This window comes from Coturnix japonica, chromosome 29 (assembly GCF_054131305.1).
Source record: "Coturnix japonica strain WE chromosome 29, WE-NBRP24, whole genome shotgun sequence".
NCBI lineage: Eukaryota > Metazoa > Chordata > Aves > Galliformes > Phasianidae > Coturnix > Coturnix japonica.
The window spans coordinates 8096663-8114503 of NC_140691.1; the positions used below are offsets into that span (position 1 = coordinate 8096663).

The 17841-nt window shown below is 43.0% G+C and overlaps 3 protein-coding genes across 5 annotated transcripts in view; 1 reads left to right on the forward strand and 2 right to left on the reverse strand.

Moving 5' to 3' along the window:
- Positions 1–5397, forward strand: part of LOC146755957 (AF4/FMR2 family member 4-like) — a 35777-nt gene extending 30380 nt beyond the window's left edge. For all 3 annotated transcript variants that reach the window (XM_085525068.1, XM_085525069.1, XM_085525070.1), the window contains one exon: positions 89–5397. In XM_085525068.1, the coding sequence (XP_085381194.1) occupies positions 89–207 (119 nt within the window). In that variant the 3' untranslated portion in view covers positions 208–5397. The remainder of the gene's footprint in view (positions 1–88) is intronic.
- Positions 5398–5962: 565 nt separating this feature from the next.
- Positions 5963–7870, reverse strand: LOC146755958 (liver-expressed antimicrobial peptide 2-like). Its single transcript, XM_085525025.1, has 3 exons — positions 7720–7870; positions 7180–7316; positions 5963–6236 (listed from the first exon to the last, which is right to left on the reverse strand). Exons 1-3 carry the CDS (start codon positions 7774–7776, stop codon positions 6200–6202), a joined length of 231 nt encoding a protein of 76 aa, XP_085381151.1. The 5' UTR covers positions 7777–7870; the 3' UTR covers positions 5963–6199.
- A 5525-nt stretch (positions 7871–13395) lies between these two features.
- Positions 13396–17594, reverse strand: LOC146755959 (growth/differentiation factor 9-like). The gene is made up of 2 exons (XM_085525125.1): positions 15785–17594; positions 13396–14759 (listed from the first exon to the last, which is right to left on the reverse strand). The coding sequence occupies exons 1-2, from the start codon at positions 16206–16208 to the stop codon at positions 13810–13812; spliced, it is 1374 nt and encodes a 457-aa protein (XP_085381251.1). The 5' UTR covers positions 16209–17594; the 3' UTR covers positions 13396–13809.
- Positions 17595–17841: the final 247 nt, after the last annotated feature.

A 17841-nucleotide genomic window follows, 5' to 3' on the forward strand; every position in this document is an offset into this window, starting at 1 on the left:
GAGGTGGTGTTCTTTTAGGGAGAGCAATATTTCACTTACGGCAGCCAATGAGAACGACTGTGCCTAATTTGTGTTTCTGTTGTTTTAGAGTTCTTTGCCGAACTGGATAAAGCTATGGGCCCTCTGGTTTTTAACTCGAGCATCATGACAGACCTAGTGCGTTACACCTGTCAGGGACTACACTGGTTGCGCCTGGATGCCAAGTGATACTTCGAACTGAAGGAATGGAAAATTGAACACATTTTTCTTGCTGCCTCTGATTTATCTCCACAACACTGTGTCATGTCAATAAGGAAGACTGCCATAACACATTGCTTAGTTGACACTAAAAACAAAGAATGCTTTCACATGTCTCCCATCTTGATTTGTGTTTTGTGTTTTAACCCAAAACGATCTTGTTAATGAACTCCTTCAGTATTCCCTTTTTAAGTTATTTAAATATTTTTAAATTTGCGACATATAAAGGTGTAGCTTGGCTAATCTATCATGGATGGATCAGTCATTGGAATTCCCGTCACAATACGTAAATAGTCGGTTTAAATCCTATTTATTTTAATTTTTTTAATTTTAATTTTGAAAAGCCCAGTTTTTGGGTAGTTTTTAGCTGTTTCTTCCCTAAATTTTACCCTTCCAAGTACTTAGGAAAAATTAAACATAGACACTTTATTTAAGTACTCTGTGAGCTTTGTTACTCTGTAATGTCTTGTGGTGGTAGAACCTGTAAAAGGAATTAGGATTGATAGGTTCTAACGTGTAGAAACACCATACTTTTCATGCCTAATGCCTATGATCAACTAATAAATGACAGCTAGAGTTTTATTATTGCAGAATTTGTACTAAATAGAAAAAATTCCAGATATTCTTCTACGTATTAAAATACTTCATTTAAATGAATTTTAAAGAAATTTATATGGACAAAAAATTTAGCTGGTTCTGACTTGGGTTGCTTTCAAGGCAGTTTCAAACCATTGGTTAACACTATAGCAAATCATGAAACAATTTGAATGTAATATCAGAGTAATGGTGTAGGAATGAACTTCGGTCTGATAGGAAAGGCATATAGGAAAGGTTTCTGAAATGGACAATCTTGTGCTTTTTTTTTAATCTCTCTTCATTTAAAACGCATTTTGTTTGTCATTTTTTGACACTTGCAAAATCAGCAGTTTTGTGGTGAAAAAAACCAACAGTAGTTAAATTCCTACCAGAACTGCCATTTGCAACTTTCTCATTGACTGGAAAATCAGGAATCTTAAGTAGAGACGGAGGTCCATTTTTTTTTCTGCCTGAAAAAATGTCTGGTGGTTAATGGACACTACAGCATAACAGTGCAACAGCCATTGTGGGGTGGGGGAGCACACCTGCTATTACAGGGAAGTTGTCTAATCGTTTTGATGCAGAATGGATTTAAAACTTGTATTTACCCCATGTTAATGAAGGTCCCATTCGTGTTTGATGCATTTGATGGAGCAGAATATTCATTTGAGAGGGAAGCGAGTTGGTGTAACAGAAACAGTTTGTGGAGTTGCAGTCGACTGCTCTCAAAACCAAAGTACCTTTCCACATGAGGTGCTTGTCTGAGTCAAAGGTTTAAAATGCTACTGCTTTCAGTATTGCTTAGTGCCCCTAACATGTCTGGTGTGCCTTATGCCTTACTTTTAGATGAAGATTTTATGAACTGTTTACAAGATGTTTTACAGCAGGACCAGGTGTACTGTATGCAGTGGTCTTCTGCAGTACTTGGGTAAAATTCCATTTCTTTTTCAAAAGTACCAGTGTCTGTCATGCAAACTGACTTCTCATTGCAGTGGTCTTCTAAAGAGTCAAGCTCTGAATACTTTAGAGTGCGATTGTGGAATGCTGCTTTGTTTTATCTCCCATTTAACCCTTAGTTCTGTACCAGAGATGAACGTGCACGTTCAGGAAAAAATATTGCACTAAAGTTTTGTGTCGTCATGGTTAAGTGCCAAAATCATGGCAACCTCAAAAGAAGGAATAGAATTCTACGCTACTTAGTACTGCAGTATGTCCTATGGGCTTTAAGAGTTTAGAAGTTTTGAAATGAGTAACCTACTAAAAGGTAGCTGCATATTCGTAGAGCTTCCTTTGTGTTCCAGCGTGTTTTGTACTTCCAGAAGAGCTTTGCTACATACGAACCAACATGTGTTTGGTTAGCGGACCTGTGACTTTTCCCGTTAGAGCTGAATCACTGATCAGGTCTGTTGGTTGGAGCATCCTTTTTATTAAATCACTGTGCAAGATTGCATTCTTTTCGTGTTTGCTGTTAGAGACAAAACTCTGTACCCTCAGACTCTGCATCCTGGTTAATAGGACACTGTCAACTAATTTTTCCTTTAATACTCTAAAGTGCCTAGCACTCTTTTGACGCTATATAAAAAATACGTTTGTAGGAGTTGCATTCATAGTTGTTTTTTTTTGTGTAGTGCTGCACCGGCCGGTGCGGCTGCTTCCAGCTTGCTCCTTTGTGCACCGTGACCATGACTGTAAGCAGGAATGGTCTCATCTCTGGGAATTTATTTTCTCTTTTTATTTCCTTAGAGTCCCACAAATACCTTTTAGTGTTACACGCAGTTGTCTCTTACAAAAATGTTTTGCTTGTCCCCAGGTCAGTGGGTCTTTGGGTAACTGAAAGACTTCTTACATTGTGTTAAAATGTGGACCTGGAATGGATGACAGAATCCGTCACAGGGAAACATTCCCTGGAGTGCTGCCCAGGTTTTCTGTCTGTATGGGAGATACACAGTGGTCTTGTTATTTGAAAAATGCCTTACTCATCTGTGGCTATTTCAATCAGAGACACTTAAATTTCACACTTCCAAAAGCATATCTGATTTGGGCTTTACCATTGTTTCTAAGACAGAAGTTGTGTACTTTGTCAGATTTCATAGCAATTAAAAAAATGCAAATACTGAATATGCTTCCATCCCGGTGCCACGATGCAGACTAACAGTCCAACTCTGTCCTTTTGTTAACCTCTACACAACAGCAGTGGAAATGCAGACAGCGTCAGCACTAAGGCAGGCTGCGCTGGTGGCTGAGGAGGGGATCCCTCACTCCCAGCTTCCTCAACGATTCCCTAGATGATTGGATCTTAAGCACATATCAACACTGAGATCTTAATTCCCTTACCGAACGTGGTCCCAGTTGGTGAATCTTAAAAATGGCTTAATCAGACTAGGCTTGCTCAGATATCACTATTATTTGGATTTGCTGTGAAACTTGCAGGTTCCTAGATGGTAAGGTGCAACCATTTATACTTATAAACAAATCTTCAGGACACCAGAGTAAAACAGCCCGATACTTTTATTTTGATTTGAAACTATTAGCCATAAAGTAGAGCGTGTGAATGGCTCTTCTTGGCTTTTGATGGCAGTATGCAATTTGTATTGTATGTGTCTTTTAACATATATGTATATATATATGAAATCAGTCTGTCCAAAGTATATGTTATACTTGTTTTTAGATTATGGTGCAACTGACTATATTGATATATTATTTATTGAGTGCTGAGTCACCATCTTACTGGTGATAAATCTTGCATATTATACAGGAGTGCAATGTATATTCCTTTAGATTGCTGAGGCTTGATTGCTGTGATAACAAAGGAAAAGAAGAAGAAAAAAAAAAGCCCTGAAATGTATTTATGAATGGCCCCAACATACAGAGTCAGTACTTTATGGGAATGATGTGCTTGCCCGGGGCAAGTAAAATAAAGCCGTAGGCAGATAATGATGTAGTTTTCCAGAATGGGAAACTATTGGAAAAAGAGACTACCTTTGCTGTATTTAATATTTCAGTTACCTAACAGATATTTACTGTCACCGCAGCGTTTATGTTAAGGGCCTGAGCAAGTCAAGTTTGAATTACCCATTGGGGAGTAAGCAACTTCCAAATTTCTAGATTTCTGACAAAAATTTTGGTCAGGGTTTAAATTATTCCATCTAATGAAACAGTGTTATGGAAACCTGTATGTTAATGCTGGATATCTTGAAGTGTGAAGACTAGCCAAAGCTTTTGGTGGCCAACTCAGACAAATACAGAGCTGTTCCAGGAGGCAAATCTCCACAGTGTGAAAGTTACCTAAAAGCAATCAATCAATCAGGGAATCGTGATGTATGTCAAACTCCATTACTTTTCAAGGAATTGGTTTCTGATGCCATGATGCCATTTGAAAGCAGCGGTATTGGGGGTGGGGGGAGGCAGGGAGGGAGGGCTTAGCGATGTAATAAGTACATTTTTCTCTCAATACGAGCTCTGGTCGTTGCTAGATCAGCTATCAACAGCATTAGTTCTTTGCTCTCTGCCGATCTCAGCTGAGTTTCAATCGAATACACTATACTGAACAATTTGAAACGCTGTGTTACAGCGTTAGGGTTTATATAGGCCATCTTTATGTAAAAGTTTTAATTTCATCTGGAAACTTAATGGAAACGTACCTACTCCTGTCATACCTCTCTGCGTTTGCTATTGGAGCTGATACGGGCAAATTGGAATGCAGTGTTCCCCGACTTGGTTTTTATATGCAGCCCGGGGAATCGGTGCTGTTGGGTGCACAGTACTTCTGCAGCGCTTCTTTTCGGCTGCATTGATGTTACACATCTGAAAACTCAACTCTAAGGACCAGGCGTGACTTTTGCAAGCACAGTTCCTGACATTTGTATCTGGTCCCCCTTTTAAATTGTTTTAAGAAATTTTGTATATGGAGGATAAAGTGCTTATATATTTATTAAAAATCCTTTATCTTAATTGAAATTATTATTTGATGAAGAAGGGTTTTTTGGGGGGAGGGTTTGTGGGTGAGGGAAGGTAACTTTTCACCTGTCTCTTATAAATGAAGCCCTTGTGAATCATACAGAAAGGTACTGCTAGTAACTAATGGGATGTCTCTGTTTCACACTTTGTACATGACAAGTCCATGTGTTACGTTTTGTTTCTATGGGAATATTTAGGCGTCCGTCTTCAACCAAAACCTAAAGAAACACACCAACTGTGATTTTATTTGTTGCAATACATTTGAAATTTCAAAGGGTACTTTGGGGCTCAAATTAGGATTTCTAAGTCAGTATGTGCATTTCACGTAATAAAGCTGTTAATGGTGAGCAAAGTATTATATACTAACTAGATTTTTTCCACATCTGTATAGTATATTCTATGTATTTTGTGGTATTGAGATTATAGAAAGTTTAGTGTCTGAAACATGCGTTTAATGTGTATTTTTAAACAAATTTATGGCAATTAAAATATTTGGAGAAAAGGGTATCACATTTCAATTTGTAAAGATCTTTTTAACTACTGTGTCATTAAAATGCTTTGTACAATGCAAAACTGTAACTGGAGAAACTAAGTTTAATAAATATCAAATAGATTTTCTGTATTAAACTTCAAAGTGGTCCTGTCTGTTGAAAGGGCTGCGTGCTCCCTGCTGCTGTATTTTTAAGCAGAGGTTTCTTTTTTGACCCCAGCACTCTGCATAACAAGGGAAGATACCGTCCAGTATGTGAGGTATGTTGAAATAATGGGATTATTCAGACGGGGAGGTCAGCTTGGGACGTAGGCAATTTTGATTAGAAATAATTTAAAAGTAAATACTTCTTCCAGTTATCACCAGATATATTTAGTATATTGAATCTGCTAGCACTATTATTATCAGTTTGTTTGCTCTCTCTTCTAACAGGCTTTTATTTGAAGTCCGGCTAAGAGTTCAGCTATTGAGACTGAAATGAGACAGAAGCGTGATCAACTTTACACACTTGCCAGGTTGAACGATAAATGTCTAAAGTCCACTGTGAAATAAGCACTTCTGGTTGAAGTGCCTGATGTGCCGTCAGCAGACACTGTGGTCACAGGATGCAAGGGGAAACCCAGGTAGTTTGCGGAATATAAACTTTTAATACGCACCTTAAAATAAATATATATATATGAACAATTACAAACAAAACAAACATGAGATGCAGAGTCCTTTTATTGAGCTTGGCCATCCTCAGTGCGTGCTGCAGAGGTACAACCCCGGTGAGCGAATGCTCTCCATCTTTTTGAAGTCCTTTTACCAGTTCCTGTGGCAGGAAAGTCGAATGTACTTGTTGCTGATTTGCTGTCGTAGCTTCTGAGTGGTCAATAAATACGTCACAAGTAGAGCTGAGCCGTGGCAGCAGTAACAGCAGTGGGTGTTCTTAGAGGCAGGTCACTCGGAGGCAGTTCTAAGGAAGCAGCGGTTCTTCCTGGAGGACAAAACATCATCAGGCACTGACAGCTCAGACTGGCGGCCATGTAGGGCTTACACAAGTCTATCCAGCCCTAGCGGTGCTCATCTTACTCAGCCATTGCAGCAGTGCTGCTGTTATCTCACTGACTTAATTCAGTTTGACTTTATTCGTTTTACATTCTTTGCTTCTCATGGTAACTGCAAAGAACAGCTTACCCAGGTCTGACCCAGTAGTCAGATAGTGGCGTACAAGTTACCCATAAGAGACACCTTTCTGTCTATTTATCTTCCTGTAGCTGCTGTTACAGTTCATCCATACTAGTTGGTAGAACCACAAGAAGCATTTCAAATGCATGCAAAAGAGGAGCCTGACTACCATTTCCTGTAGCATTTGCATCTAGATGATGTATATGTTCTGCTCTTCTTCCATTTGCTTTCTGGCAGTACAGTAGGTGCCACAAAATCAGCTTTCAGTCACCAAGTAACTTCAACATCACTTTTTATATGGATTTGGACAATTTACTCATACTTCGTGTGCATGGCAACTGAGGAATTTTTGCTTTAGTATTTTAGCTCTCTTCAAAATGAGAGCTGAACTAGTCCCTTTTAATTAATATATGCTTTAAAGTGAATTATTTTGGCCTTAAGGATTAATTTTTAAGGCCTCAGTACCTAAATTCAGTCTCGAACTCTGTGTTCTTTTTTCTCTTTCTAAGATGACTTTTCTGGGGTTGCACTGCAATGGCTCAGGCCTGTCATCAAGGGCACTTGGACTCTGTTCTGTTTGTACTGCCAACAGAAGAGGTCTCAATCTATTGCTCCATCCTTATTCCTGGCATCTTTTTCTTTTATGCACAGAGTTAATCTCATATCTTAATTGATTGAGAAGAAGTAGGAACTTCCTCCACATAACACAGTATCAAACGTCTCCAAGCCATGATGTTGATTAGGGTTAGTACCTGCATAGCATTGTAATGCATTCACTGTTATCCCTACATGAGGCTCCAACGGGTCTCAGTGAGACTCCTCTCCAGAAAGGTGTCATCCGCTTCTGTCTCTGGAGGGGCTGTGGTTGGTGCAGGGAAGCAGAGTGTGCCTGGAACAGAGCAGCCAACTGTCAGCAACATGCAGCAGCAGTGGGCAGAGGGTCATTTTGATGCTCGGGTCAATCATCTTAAGCATTACTAAGTGAAGGACTTTAAATCTTCCTTGTTTTCAGACATTGCTCTCTTAAAGCATAATTGTTTGTATCCGAGTCCTAAAGAAATAGTTATTAAAAATCAGCATTTTAGTTACTTTGGGAGGGAAGGCACAATTACTCTGAAAAGTAACTGAGCAAGTGACCCATCTTCACTAGGCAGACACTCTGCTTCTTTGGGATGCTGAGTCCCCCAAAAGAGCTCTACCCACACTGCTGACTCCTGCCAGTTCCTCTCGTTCATGCACGTCTTTGCTGTCTGACATCTGAACTAGCACTTCAAACAGTAATCTGTGCTTACCTGACTGAGCAGCAGTGAGAAGAATAAAAGGAATGCCATGCTTTTCCAACAGTGCATCTTCACAGGATGAGCTGCCACTTCAACTGTAGGAGCAGCTGTGGGTGGAGGAGGTTGGAAGAGCCCCGAATAGAACTTCCCAAGCTACAGCCAGATTTTTATAGGCTTCATTCTCTTATCGTTGCATCAGCTGTCAGTCATTACAGGAACAAAGTTCATTTAGGAGCAAGAGGGAATTACAAAGTTAGCATCTACTGAAGCGATCTGGTTCAAGGCCTATCTATCTAGCTAATGATTTACTCTCCTTCCACTTGTACTTTGTCTGGTCAGCTTACCAGATTTGCCAACTGTTCTTTCTTTAACACCTATCTAGCATGTTACCAGAACTCCCTTGTGTGCCTGCAAGTAAAAGTGTGGGTGGCCAACAGTCTCATGGTGAAGATCAAAAAGCCATAACCTTATTTGACTTCTGTGACATTCACAGCATGCACAGCTCTGAGTTTGCCAGCTGGGAGGTAAATACTGCTCTCCTGAGAGTATTTTGAGCAGAGAATCAAACTTTCGACTCTGCTTCTCATTCTTGGTGTGTGAAAGAATCACAAGCAAATAATTTAACCTTTATTCCCACAAAGCAGTACTTGAGAATCAGATATAATATTTTCCATGTGGGGTTTGGAATGTCAAAATAATGTTATTACTTGGTAGGTAAATCACAGATCTGTCCTTTCAAGGATCCTCATGTGCAGTTAATCTCTAGATAGCTAAGCAAAAAAGTAGAAGGGATGGCTGCAAGGATTTTATGGAGGTGAGTTGCTCTATGTAGCAAGACTGGTTTATGGAGATGAATGCTCTCTGCTGTACTCTGCCTCTGTATCTCATAGTCTACCTCACGATTCATCTTCTGAAAGGTGCCTACAAAACTCCCACTGATGTGGACAGGCAGACTGTAATTAAGGGAAATCTTAAACTCTTCTGTGGTGATAGAAGATTGCCAACAGCCCAGAGAAAATAATGTTTAAAAAGCACTACATACTGCTTCCCATTTCTTCCAAAATATCAAAGTTGAAACATGCTTCCCCCACTTGTCTCCCACTGAGACAAGTAGGAGTAGGTGTGTGTCTAAGATTACTACTCTGTAAATGCACCTTGTCACTATTTACTCCTTTTTGGCTGTGATGCTTCATGCACCCAGCTACCACGTATGTCCAGGTTTGCTGTATCTGTCAAGGAAATGACTTTTTTCAGTTGCAGAGTAGCAGAACACCAGTATAGCTGTGTCAAGCTCTGCACGTAGATTTGGAAGCAGTCTGTTTAAAAACAAATATTTCAGGTACTGTACAAAATAATTGTGCTTCAGCTACATTATAAATCCAAATGTGAATGCAGTAGGCTACAGTTTTCTGTGATTGCCCAATATGGAGGCATAAGTGCCAGCGTGGAAGGCAAGTTACATAGATTAAGATAATGCCTGCTTGGTTGTCAGGTTCCAGCCTACAAATGATTACTGCGAAGCCCAAATTTCACTGGGATTAAATGAAAGCCCTTTGCAGCATATTGCCTCCAACCCACTGCAGGAAGATTTGCTCCTTTTCTGGCGTTCCTCTTACATTTTCCCACTTCCCCTTATTTGTCTTGCTTCCCTGTGAGGAGGAATCAAAACTGGTCTTTATTTTGCATTCTTGGGTCTCACATAATCACTGCAGATCAAATAGCTGAACTTCAGTGTTGGTTGGTTGTTTTTTTTACATTTTGCTGTGAATTTCTCAACTGTTTCTTCTACTGAATCCTTTCTTTACATACAACTGAGTTTTAATTACTGCCTTCACCTGTGGAGCACAGGTTTGAATGGCATCTCAACTCTAAGAGCAGTGCCTCCAGCATGTCATTGTTTCTCAGCATTTTTTGCTAGCTAAAACTAGTCGTGTGATGATACATCAAAATTGTTGTGTATTATAAGTTCTTTATAGTGTCTTTGTAGTTGCAGATCCCTTCTGGGCTGCATCTGTTTCATCTGTGCAAGAAAAAAAAGGGACTGATTGTTTCCATGTGTGCAAATGCAGTGCAGTCCAGATGTCTGTTGCAGGCCAGTAGATAGCCACTGCAATTGTTTAAACAATTGAAAAGAATGTAAAACATTGCTGTGTTGCCACTTTTAGCATTTAGTGAAGGAACATCAGAAATAAATGAGGGGACAGATTGATTTTCAGCTGCATTGTTCAGACTCTGAAATGCTGCTCAGCTGAGCTCCCACGTACCACCTGGCAGGTGGGAGCCATCACTGCAGCAGCATGTCAATGTGCCAGGTTTGCTTCTTGCTCCCTGCTGCACGGCTGGGCCTGCAGGCAACTGCAGAGATGAGAACAGCTCAGCGGGATTGCAGCAGGTGCTGCCAGCAGCAGGAACAGACAGGGAGCAGCTCCAGCCCAGCTGCTGACCCTGCAGCATGAAGGTTAAAAGCCAGGGCCTGGCAGCGGTGCTGTCGCTTGAAGCTCACGGGGCTGCTGGGTTGTAGGTAAACTCAGCAGTGGCAGCTGAACTTGCCACCTGTTTACAGCAGTCTAGCAGCTGGTCTGGACATAGTTCAGCTGTGAATGGGAGCAGAGACCTCACGAGAGGCTGGGCTCTGTTCTGAGCTGCTCATGCTCAACAGAACTGCTGAGAGGTACCAAAAAGGAAGTATTGACTCAAACTCCCACAGTACGAAACCTTAGATGTCCTGTTATTCAGGCTACGAATCAACTCCTGTTGCTGTTTGAGGGTAAGTAAATAAGACCCAAACAAGAGTTCTGAATGAAGTATGGCTGCCGACATGTTTGGCTGCTCAGAATTGGAGAACCCAGTTTATTCTTCCCTTGCTTAAGTAGAAATAGAACTGAAATAGATTATTTTTAGCAGAACTTACAGCACTGAGTAGCTTGCTTTGCTTGTTTCTGCCAACCTCAGACTGCACTTGGGAGTACAGAACAAGAAAGCCTGCAGCTATTGGAAGTGTATATCCACAGCTTGCTGAAGTGAGAGACTGAGCATCTTTGACTTCCAGACAGCTCAGCCCTTAACCCACAAAGGATCTATCACAGAAGAACGCCACACTCTCCAGATTAGATAAATTTTCAGTACCAGCTACAGGAATAGCGTGACAGGGAGATAAAGGTGTTACTTTGCTTGAATTTGAGGCAGACAGCTCAACACTAAGAAAAATAAAAGATAAAGGAATGGGCCAAATGTTCTGGACTTTGCAGAGGGAAACGTGTCATACATGTAAGAGCCCCGGGGTGAATTTTGTAGTCATGCATTTGAAAATTTAATGGTAGTAATAGAGTTCCTTAAATCATCTTTGGGTGTTAAAATAATCCTTTTACTTCCTTGTAGTTCCCTAGGAACTGCTTTTAATTCAGCCAGTTAACGCTAACCAAACATCAGAATTGCAGTTTATCATCTGATTATTATTAATAAATATGATAACCTGGTAACTGTATAAAGGATCAAAGCTCATATTCAATTCTGAACCATCAGTCAGGCTGGGCAATTTTTGTCAGTATCATATCAGACTGTTCTTCACAGGTACACAGACTGGAATATGTTCTAATTCAAGCAAAAAGTGGCCAGTGAGAGGAGGATAAAAAGATCAAATTGCTCACCAATGCTCTGCTATTTCTCATCACCTGTACTGTAGCCAGGGCTGCCTTCAACTGAATACACTGAGAAATGTATCTAGAAAATAGAGTCAGAGAGAAATGTGAAATAAAGCAATTTGAGCTTAGAGGATTTTAGTACTGTTATCTCTGTATGGCATTCACCTGACAGATAACGGGGTATAATTCACCTTAAACAATGTAAGACACAGACTTCATATAAAGATACAGGCCAAAGTTAAAGTTTATTAGGCATTATTATGTATTATCTCCCCGTCCCTCTGGTTCCGTGAATGAGCAATGGAACAAGTAACGCAGAGCGGTGACACTGAGCGGTGCAGTCACTGGTCGTTCTCATAGTCAGCAGGATTCTTCCTCTTCAGCCTCTCAAACTCTTGCATGCCCCACGAGTACAGCAGGTAGGTGCCCAGGAAGGCTGGAAACGGAAAGGAAACACTGACACAGGGCACGGCACAGAGCAGCACGGGCTGCCCGCTGTGCTTCTACGGCAACACAGCCATGACACCTCGCTATAAAGCCCCATTGCCACCATAAAGCCCCACTGCCACCGTAAGGCCCCATTGCCACCATAAGGCTCCATTGCCACTATAAGACCCCACTGCCACAATAAAGCCTCATTGCCACTATAAGACCCCACTGCCACTACAAAGCCCCATTGCCACCATAAGACCCCATTGCTCACTGTGCCCCCCCGAGCTCCATCAGGCCCCCGCTCAGCCCCGCTCCTACTCACGGGGCGCCACCTTGAAGACCTGCGAGCTGAAGCGCCGCCACACATTGGGCAGCCCGTCCGAGAAGACGTTGGGGATGGCGCGCTGCTCGAAGGGCGACAGGCTGTACGTGATGATGTGCCGCACCTGGGCCAGGTTCCCGAAGTGGATGCCCATGGCCGGACCGTGTCACCTTGTCACACCGCCCCGCTGCAGCGCGACTCAGAACGGAACCTCACATGCTGCTTCTGCTTCCTGGCGGCGAGGCGGCCCTTGGTCGCCATTGGTTGCAATGGGTGCGTTATCACTGCGCAGAGGATGCGCCCTCGGATCCATCACGTTTCTGATATGAGGTGATACGTTTCTGTAGCTGCCCCCATTACAGCTTCCACAGCCTGAATGCTTTGTCCTCCATTGACTTTTCCACACTCGTGATAAAGAGCGAATAACTTCACATCTCCGTGTTCGCTTCTGCTGAACCAGCTGCAGGGTGCGCAGCATCTTTAATCCCCTAAAAATGCCAAAACGCCCTAAAAACTGTGAGAAAAGGCACCACAGGGCGCTGCCAGGATCTGTCACTGCTGAAAGAGCCGCAGCCACAATGTGAAAGGAGGCGGCTTCAAATACACACACGTTTGGCAGAGCTCAGCTCCCATCGTTTGGAATGGATCGGTGGGAGTGGCGTACATTCAGCAAGCAACCCTTTTTAAAGCCAATCAGACACAGCACCAAGCTGAGGCAGGACTTTGTTTGACGTGGAACCATTTCGCCTGGAGCCCTTGGTGAGATGAACCTCACACAGCGCCAAAGTCAGCACTATTTTTAGTTCAGCAGCTTCAGGCCAACGCAATGGGCAGAGCTGGGCTGTGTCAGGCAGCACCGCAGCTCCAGGCTCATGCCGAGGGACTAAAGCACGTCTGCTGCCCTGCCAGTGCCCTGTGAGCCATGTACAGTCCTTGGGCTCCGTGCTGTCCCCACCAGGCTGTGCTCCCAGCCTAAGCCCCACGGAGCCGTGTGAGTCATGATCTAATGTTAAGGGCTGGTAGAGAATGGGAGTTTACGCAACAACATGCTCACAAATTGTTTTAAAAGCTATTCTTCGCAACTAAAAAAACCCCCACACTCAAAACAGCACCATATTCTATTAAAAAATCCCTACCAAAAGCAGCCCCCTTTGTGTGAGCTGCAGCCAAAGCTCTCTTAGCTTGAGTTGTTCTCATCCTGAAACAAGCATTTTCTGCAACATTCCTACTACAAGAAAAACACTGGGGGGGGGGGGCTGGAAATTTGGAAAGGAAAAAGAATGAAATACTGAGAATAATTTTAACATGAGCCTTTCCTCTTATCCAGAAGCTTAACAGAAGTGCCATTACAAAGGATTTCTTTATATAAAGTAAGACTAGCAGACACTGAATTCAAGTGATATGTGTGATAGGCACTCATTTTATTTATTATTAAATCTGTACCAAAACAGCTTAAAATAGGCACCTGGTAGTTGAAACCACTTCTGTTCAAATGCAACATTATTCCAATAAAAAGATATTTACATTTATTTCCACATTCTAGAAAGCCCGAGTGGCTACAAAAACAGTGCTATTATATAAACACCCACTAATTAACTCCATGCTCCTATTCAGTTTGAAAGAGCCGTCAGAATTACACAAACACCACAAATATTCTGAGATTACAAAACACCTAAAGCAAGTGTGAAGCAGGTTAAGGTGCACCCCCTACCGACAAGTGCATTTAGTAGCTATCATGTCCTCGTATTCTTTGTAGACTATGGAGCCATCAGGCTCTATGGTCAGGACGCTCAGAGGGCTGTATTCAGCAGGAACACAGGAGGGCCTGGGAACAGAGGAGTCCAGTTTCTCATATATGAGGTTCTGCACCATTGTATGTACAGGTGAGCCATAACGGTGCCCAACCACCCTTGGACAGTCACCCTTGCAGTACTGAGGGCTGTATCTATGCGGTGCTATGATCCATTTGTCCCATTTTAACCGGCTGAAGCTTAAACGGAAGCTGTGAAGCTCGCACTCGTTTTGAGGAAACAGAAATTGTTTGAAATATTCACTCAGGTTTTGAGGCGGAGTTGCTGGAGCTTCCTTCAGATTCTCTTCCCTTCGATGCCTGGATGCCCTTTTAACCTGCGTGTTCTCTCTTCCTTTGTCACCTGTCACATCAGCAAACAGGCTGTTCCTCTGCCTGGGCCGCGCTGGGCTTTTCCTTCTGTGTCTAAGTGAGTTCCACCTGTGATAAGCTTGCTCGCTGGTATCGTTTAGGTAAAGAAGAAGAGAAGGGGGGACCAGAGCCATATTAATGAGATTATCCTGTTTAGTGTTATGTTGTGGGTTACCCATCAGACAAGTGAAGTTCACAGCCATATGAATATTCCTCCTGTTAGTAGCAATGAGAGGCTGCAGAAAAGAAGTCACATCAACCTCAATCCACTTGCGCTTTCTAACTTCAAAGTGCAGGCTAAAAGCTACAGAGTGTGAAATGCTGGGACATTCTTGGCTAGAAGAATCATGCTCCTTAACAGCCAAATGGCACGTGCTCGTAAAGGAAGAAGTGGGAACTGAGGTGTCAAATGAGTAGAGCAAGACAGACTTGAGTAAGTGCTCGAGAGCAGTAACACGGTCCAGGTTGAAGAGCAGATCCACTGAGTGAAGGTCTCCTGAAAAGAGAAACAAAGATCTTGCACAGTTAATGCATCTTGATTTGCCACCGGTACATAAATGCTCTGACATAGTGGATCACCAGAAATTGGTAAGCAGCAGAAGAAACCAATTTAGATGCCCATATTTTTATTATATGGAATGTCTACTTCAGTCAGAACCAAAACTTATCAACAAAACCAAGAAGGCCCAAGGTTTCTAAGAGGCACTGAGTGCAGTTAAGGAACAGCACACAAAGTTGGCAGTTCCAATGGGGAAAAAGGAACCAGAGCCTTTGGACTGTGCAGGAAACCATGAAATGATGTAAGTTCTAACGGGTGTGCTGCCATGTTCCCTTTAAAACTTTAGATTTTTAGCATTAGCTGCAGTTATTGTTCCTACTCACACATTCCTGACCAACAGCTGCCAGTGATGCTGACTAACAGCAAAGCAGAAAGTCATTTCTGTCAGTTTGCTTCTCTCTCATGAAACAGAATGACAGCTTCCAAGCTATTCTGAATGCATATTTCTGTCTCATTTGTCCCTACTGTAGTACACGCTGTTTGTTGTCATTTCCCATGATGTTATTTGTATTTACTGCAATTTCTGTCTCATTCTGAGGCTGATGAAGCCCCGTGCTGGCCTTCTCTCCAGGTGTAGAGCTGAATGCTCAGCACGCTGCTTCTCTTACTGCTCAGCACTGCTGCTTCTCTTACTGCTCAGCACTGCTGCTTTCCTGAGTTAGAGATTGTTCTTTGGTAGACACAAGTGCATTAAGTGATCTTCAAACACAGAGAAGCAAAGGGTTAAGAGTCAGATGTGGTCTCTGTGGATCTTAATAAACTTACAACTTTATGTTAATGATTTTTTTTTATCTAAAGTTATGAATTTCAACAGCAGCCTCCAAATTTGCTCCAAGTTGATTTGGATTCAGACCACTGCTTTAACTGCTGCTGTATTTAGGAGACATTGGCATGAGGCTGCCTGTTAAAAACCAAAACGCCTCCAGCAGCCTGTGCTGTAAATCACCTACCTGATCACCTACCTGTAATCAGGTCCCTGTGGCAGTGCTGGCACTCAGAACACGGGGTGAAAAGTCGAACAGTGTTATAGAGGTGGCTCTTGTGGGCCTTTGGGATTCCCTCCTTGGTGGCGTACATCTTATACAGCCTCTTCATGTACCGCAGGGCTCGGGAGTCCAGCTGGAGCCTGGGGGTCCCACGTTCCCAGCTCTGCCATCCCTGGTCGGACAGCACTTTGAGCAGGGGGGGCAGGAGCGCACAGCCTTGGCTCGCTCCCTTGGGCAGCCGCAGCAGCAGGTAGAGCTCGCGGAGCTCAGGAGCTCTCATAAGCCCGGAGCCCTTGTCTGGAGCTGCGCGACCCCTGGAGCGGGGGGAGCACTGGATGCTGAAAGAAAACCAGTGAATGCAGCAATAGAAACAAACGCAGACCCTCCAGGTACCCTCCATGCTCTTCAGAGCTGCAGCCTAACAACGCCTCCCCCAAAATATTCAAGAAAAAACGAACGCACACGAGTGCGAGCCCTTATATATGCTTCAGCTGTGACTCTAAAGGGAGGTTTCTTTGTGATTAGAAACCAAAGGGGAAGATCCGCAGCTGGCTGTGGAATCCACGTGCGTGTGTGTGCGGCCGGGCTGAGTCTCTGCACGTGGAAGCGTCTCACCAACAAACGCTGCTTCTCAGGGTTAAACTTCTCCACCTGGTGAAAACTGCAGTGCACCATGTTCGTGGATCAGCCCCCAGGGGGAGCCGGGAGCCCAAGTGATGCCGCCGGTCCGGCTGAGTGAGCGCGATCTGCCGGCACTCCGGTATCAGGGTGTTAGCTGTTAAAGGAAGTTCAGCAACAGCACCAGTTATCATTGCTAAATATATATAAGATGCTAAATATTGTTGCTCCTAAAGATTCCATCTGGAGTAGTAGTGAGTGCTTGGTGTGTTTAGAAACTCGTTGCATGATGTAAGGAAAGGGGTGGAGTTTTGTTTTACTTAGTAAGGAAAACGTGTTTTCATGCCAGATGGTTTTAATTAGAGCTGTGCTATCGGTAATCTAGTGAAGTGTCACCTGTAATCTGGCTTTTGCATCTTAGGGCTTCTAAATAAGGTGTGCTTGTTCAGAGAATGCTTAATTAACTTACAGAATTCTTTCATTTGGAATGGAAGGTTTAATTCAGATACCAATTTTGGAGTGTTATTGACAGCTAGTTAGCTGAGAAGGGTCATAAACACAGTGCAGCTAAACAAGCAGCTGTACCACCTGCAAGGACAGCAAGAGCAACAGGATGCCCTGTGATGGTGAGAAACTAGCCATGGTTTTGTGAACTCAGCAAGGGAGTAACTATCAGGATGATAACTCCAAGTTGCAAAGATACTTGGGGATGGTATGTAATTGGGAACCAATGATGAGCTCCGCTTTTGCACTATGTATGAGCTAATTATCTGTATTATAAATGTACACGCAGCCAAGCAATAAATGAGATTAGCTGATCATATGTCAATGACAGGTGTGGTCGTTTGCTTTTCTCCCTCCATCTCCAACAACCAATCTCTAATGTGAAACAACATAACCTTTTTGCTTAGATCTCTTAGAGCTGTTCTGACTGTGATGAGATAAGGGGATGCCATCAGGTCTAAGGCCATCTGTGTAACAGCGCTTTGGATGAGGTCGGTACTTCTGTTTGTTTTAAAAATGCATCCTTCAGTGACACCTGAAGAGCTGATCTGCTGCTCTCCTGTGCATGTAAACCATTCCCTCCCTGTGTTAACGTCAGACAAACATGATGTGTGCCCCGGTGGCGCAGTGGTTAAGGATGCCGCCTTGCAACGCTGGGGCCCGGAGTTCGAATCCCCCCTGTGGCGCAAGTGGTAGAAGTGCCGCTCTGCTACACAGAGGCTCGAATCCCGGGGGCTGGACTCAATGATCTCTAAGGTCCCTTCCAACCCGCACGAGACTATGATGATGATGATGGTTTCTGCTGTTTCATGACTATTAAAGCTGCTCTCCAATATCTTTTCTTTCTTCTTCCTTGGGAAACACCAAGTACCTCATTTGTACTATCACAAACTAATGGCAATCTTTGAATT

Excerpts from the sequence above, each read along its gene's own strand:
- LOC146755958 (XM_085525025.1), bottom strand. The coding sequence starts at position 7,776 with ATGCACTGTTGGAAAAGCATGGCATTCCTTTTATTCTTCTCACTGCTG. Across the intron at positions 7,317-7,719 it reads TCTCACTGCTGCTCAGTCAG|GCACACTCTGCTTCCCTGCA; the intron begins GTAAGCACAGAT and ends GCTCTGTTCCAG. Across the intron at positions 6,237-7,179 it reads TGCATTACAATGCTATGCAG|GAAGAACCGCTGCTTCCTTA; the intron begins GTACTAACCCTA and ends TTTGTCCTCCAG.
- LOC146755959 (XM_085525125.1), bottom strand. The coding sequence starts at position 16,208 with ATGGAGGGTACCTGGAGGGTCTGCGTTTGTTTCTATTGCTGCATTCAC. Across the intron at positions 14,760-15,784 it reads CCACAGGGACCTGATTACAG|GAGACCTTCACTCAGTGGAT; the intron begins GTAGGTGATCAG and ends TTCTCTTTTCAG.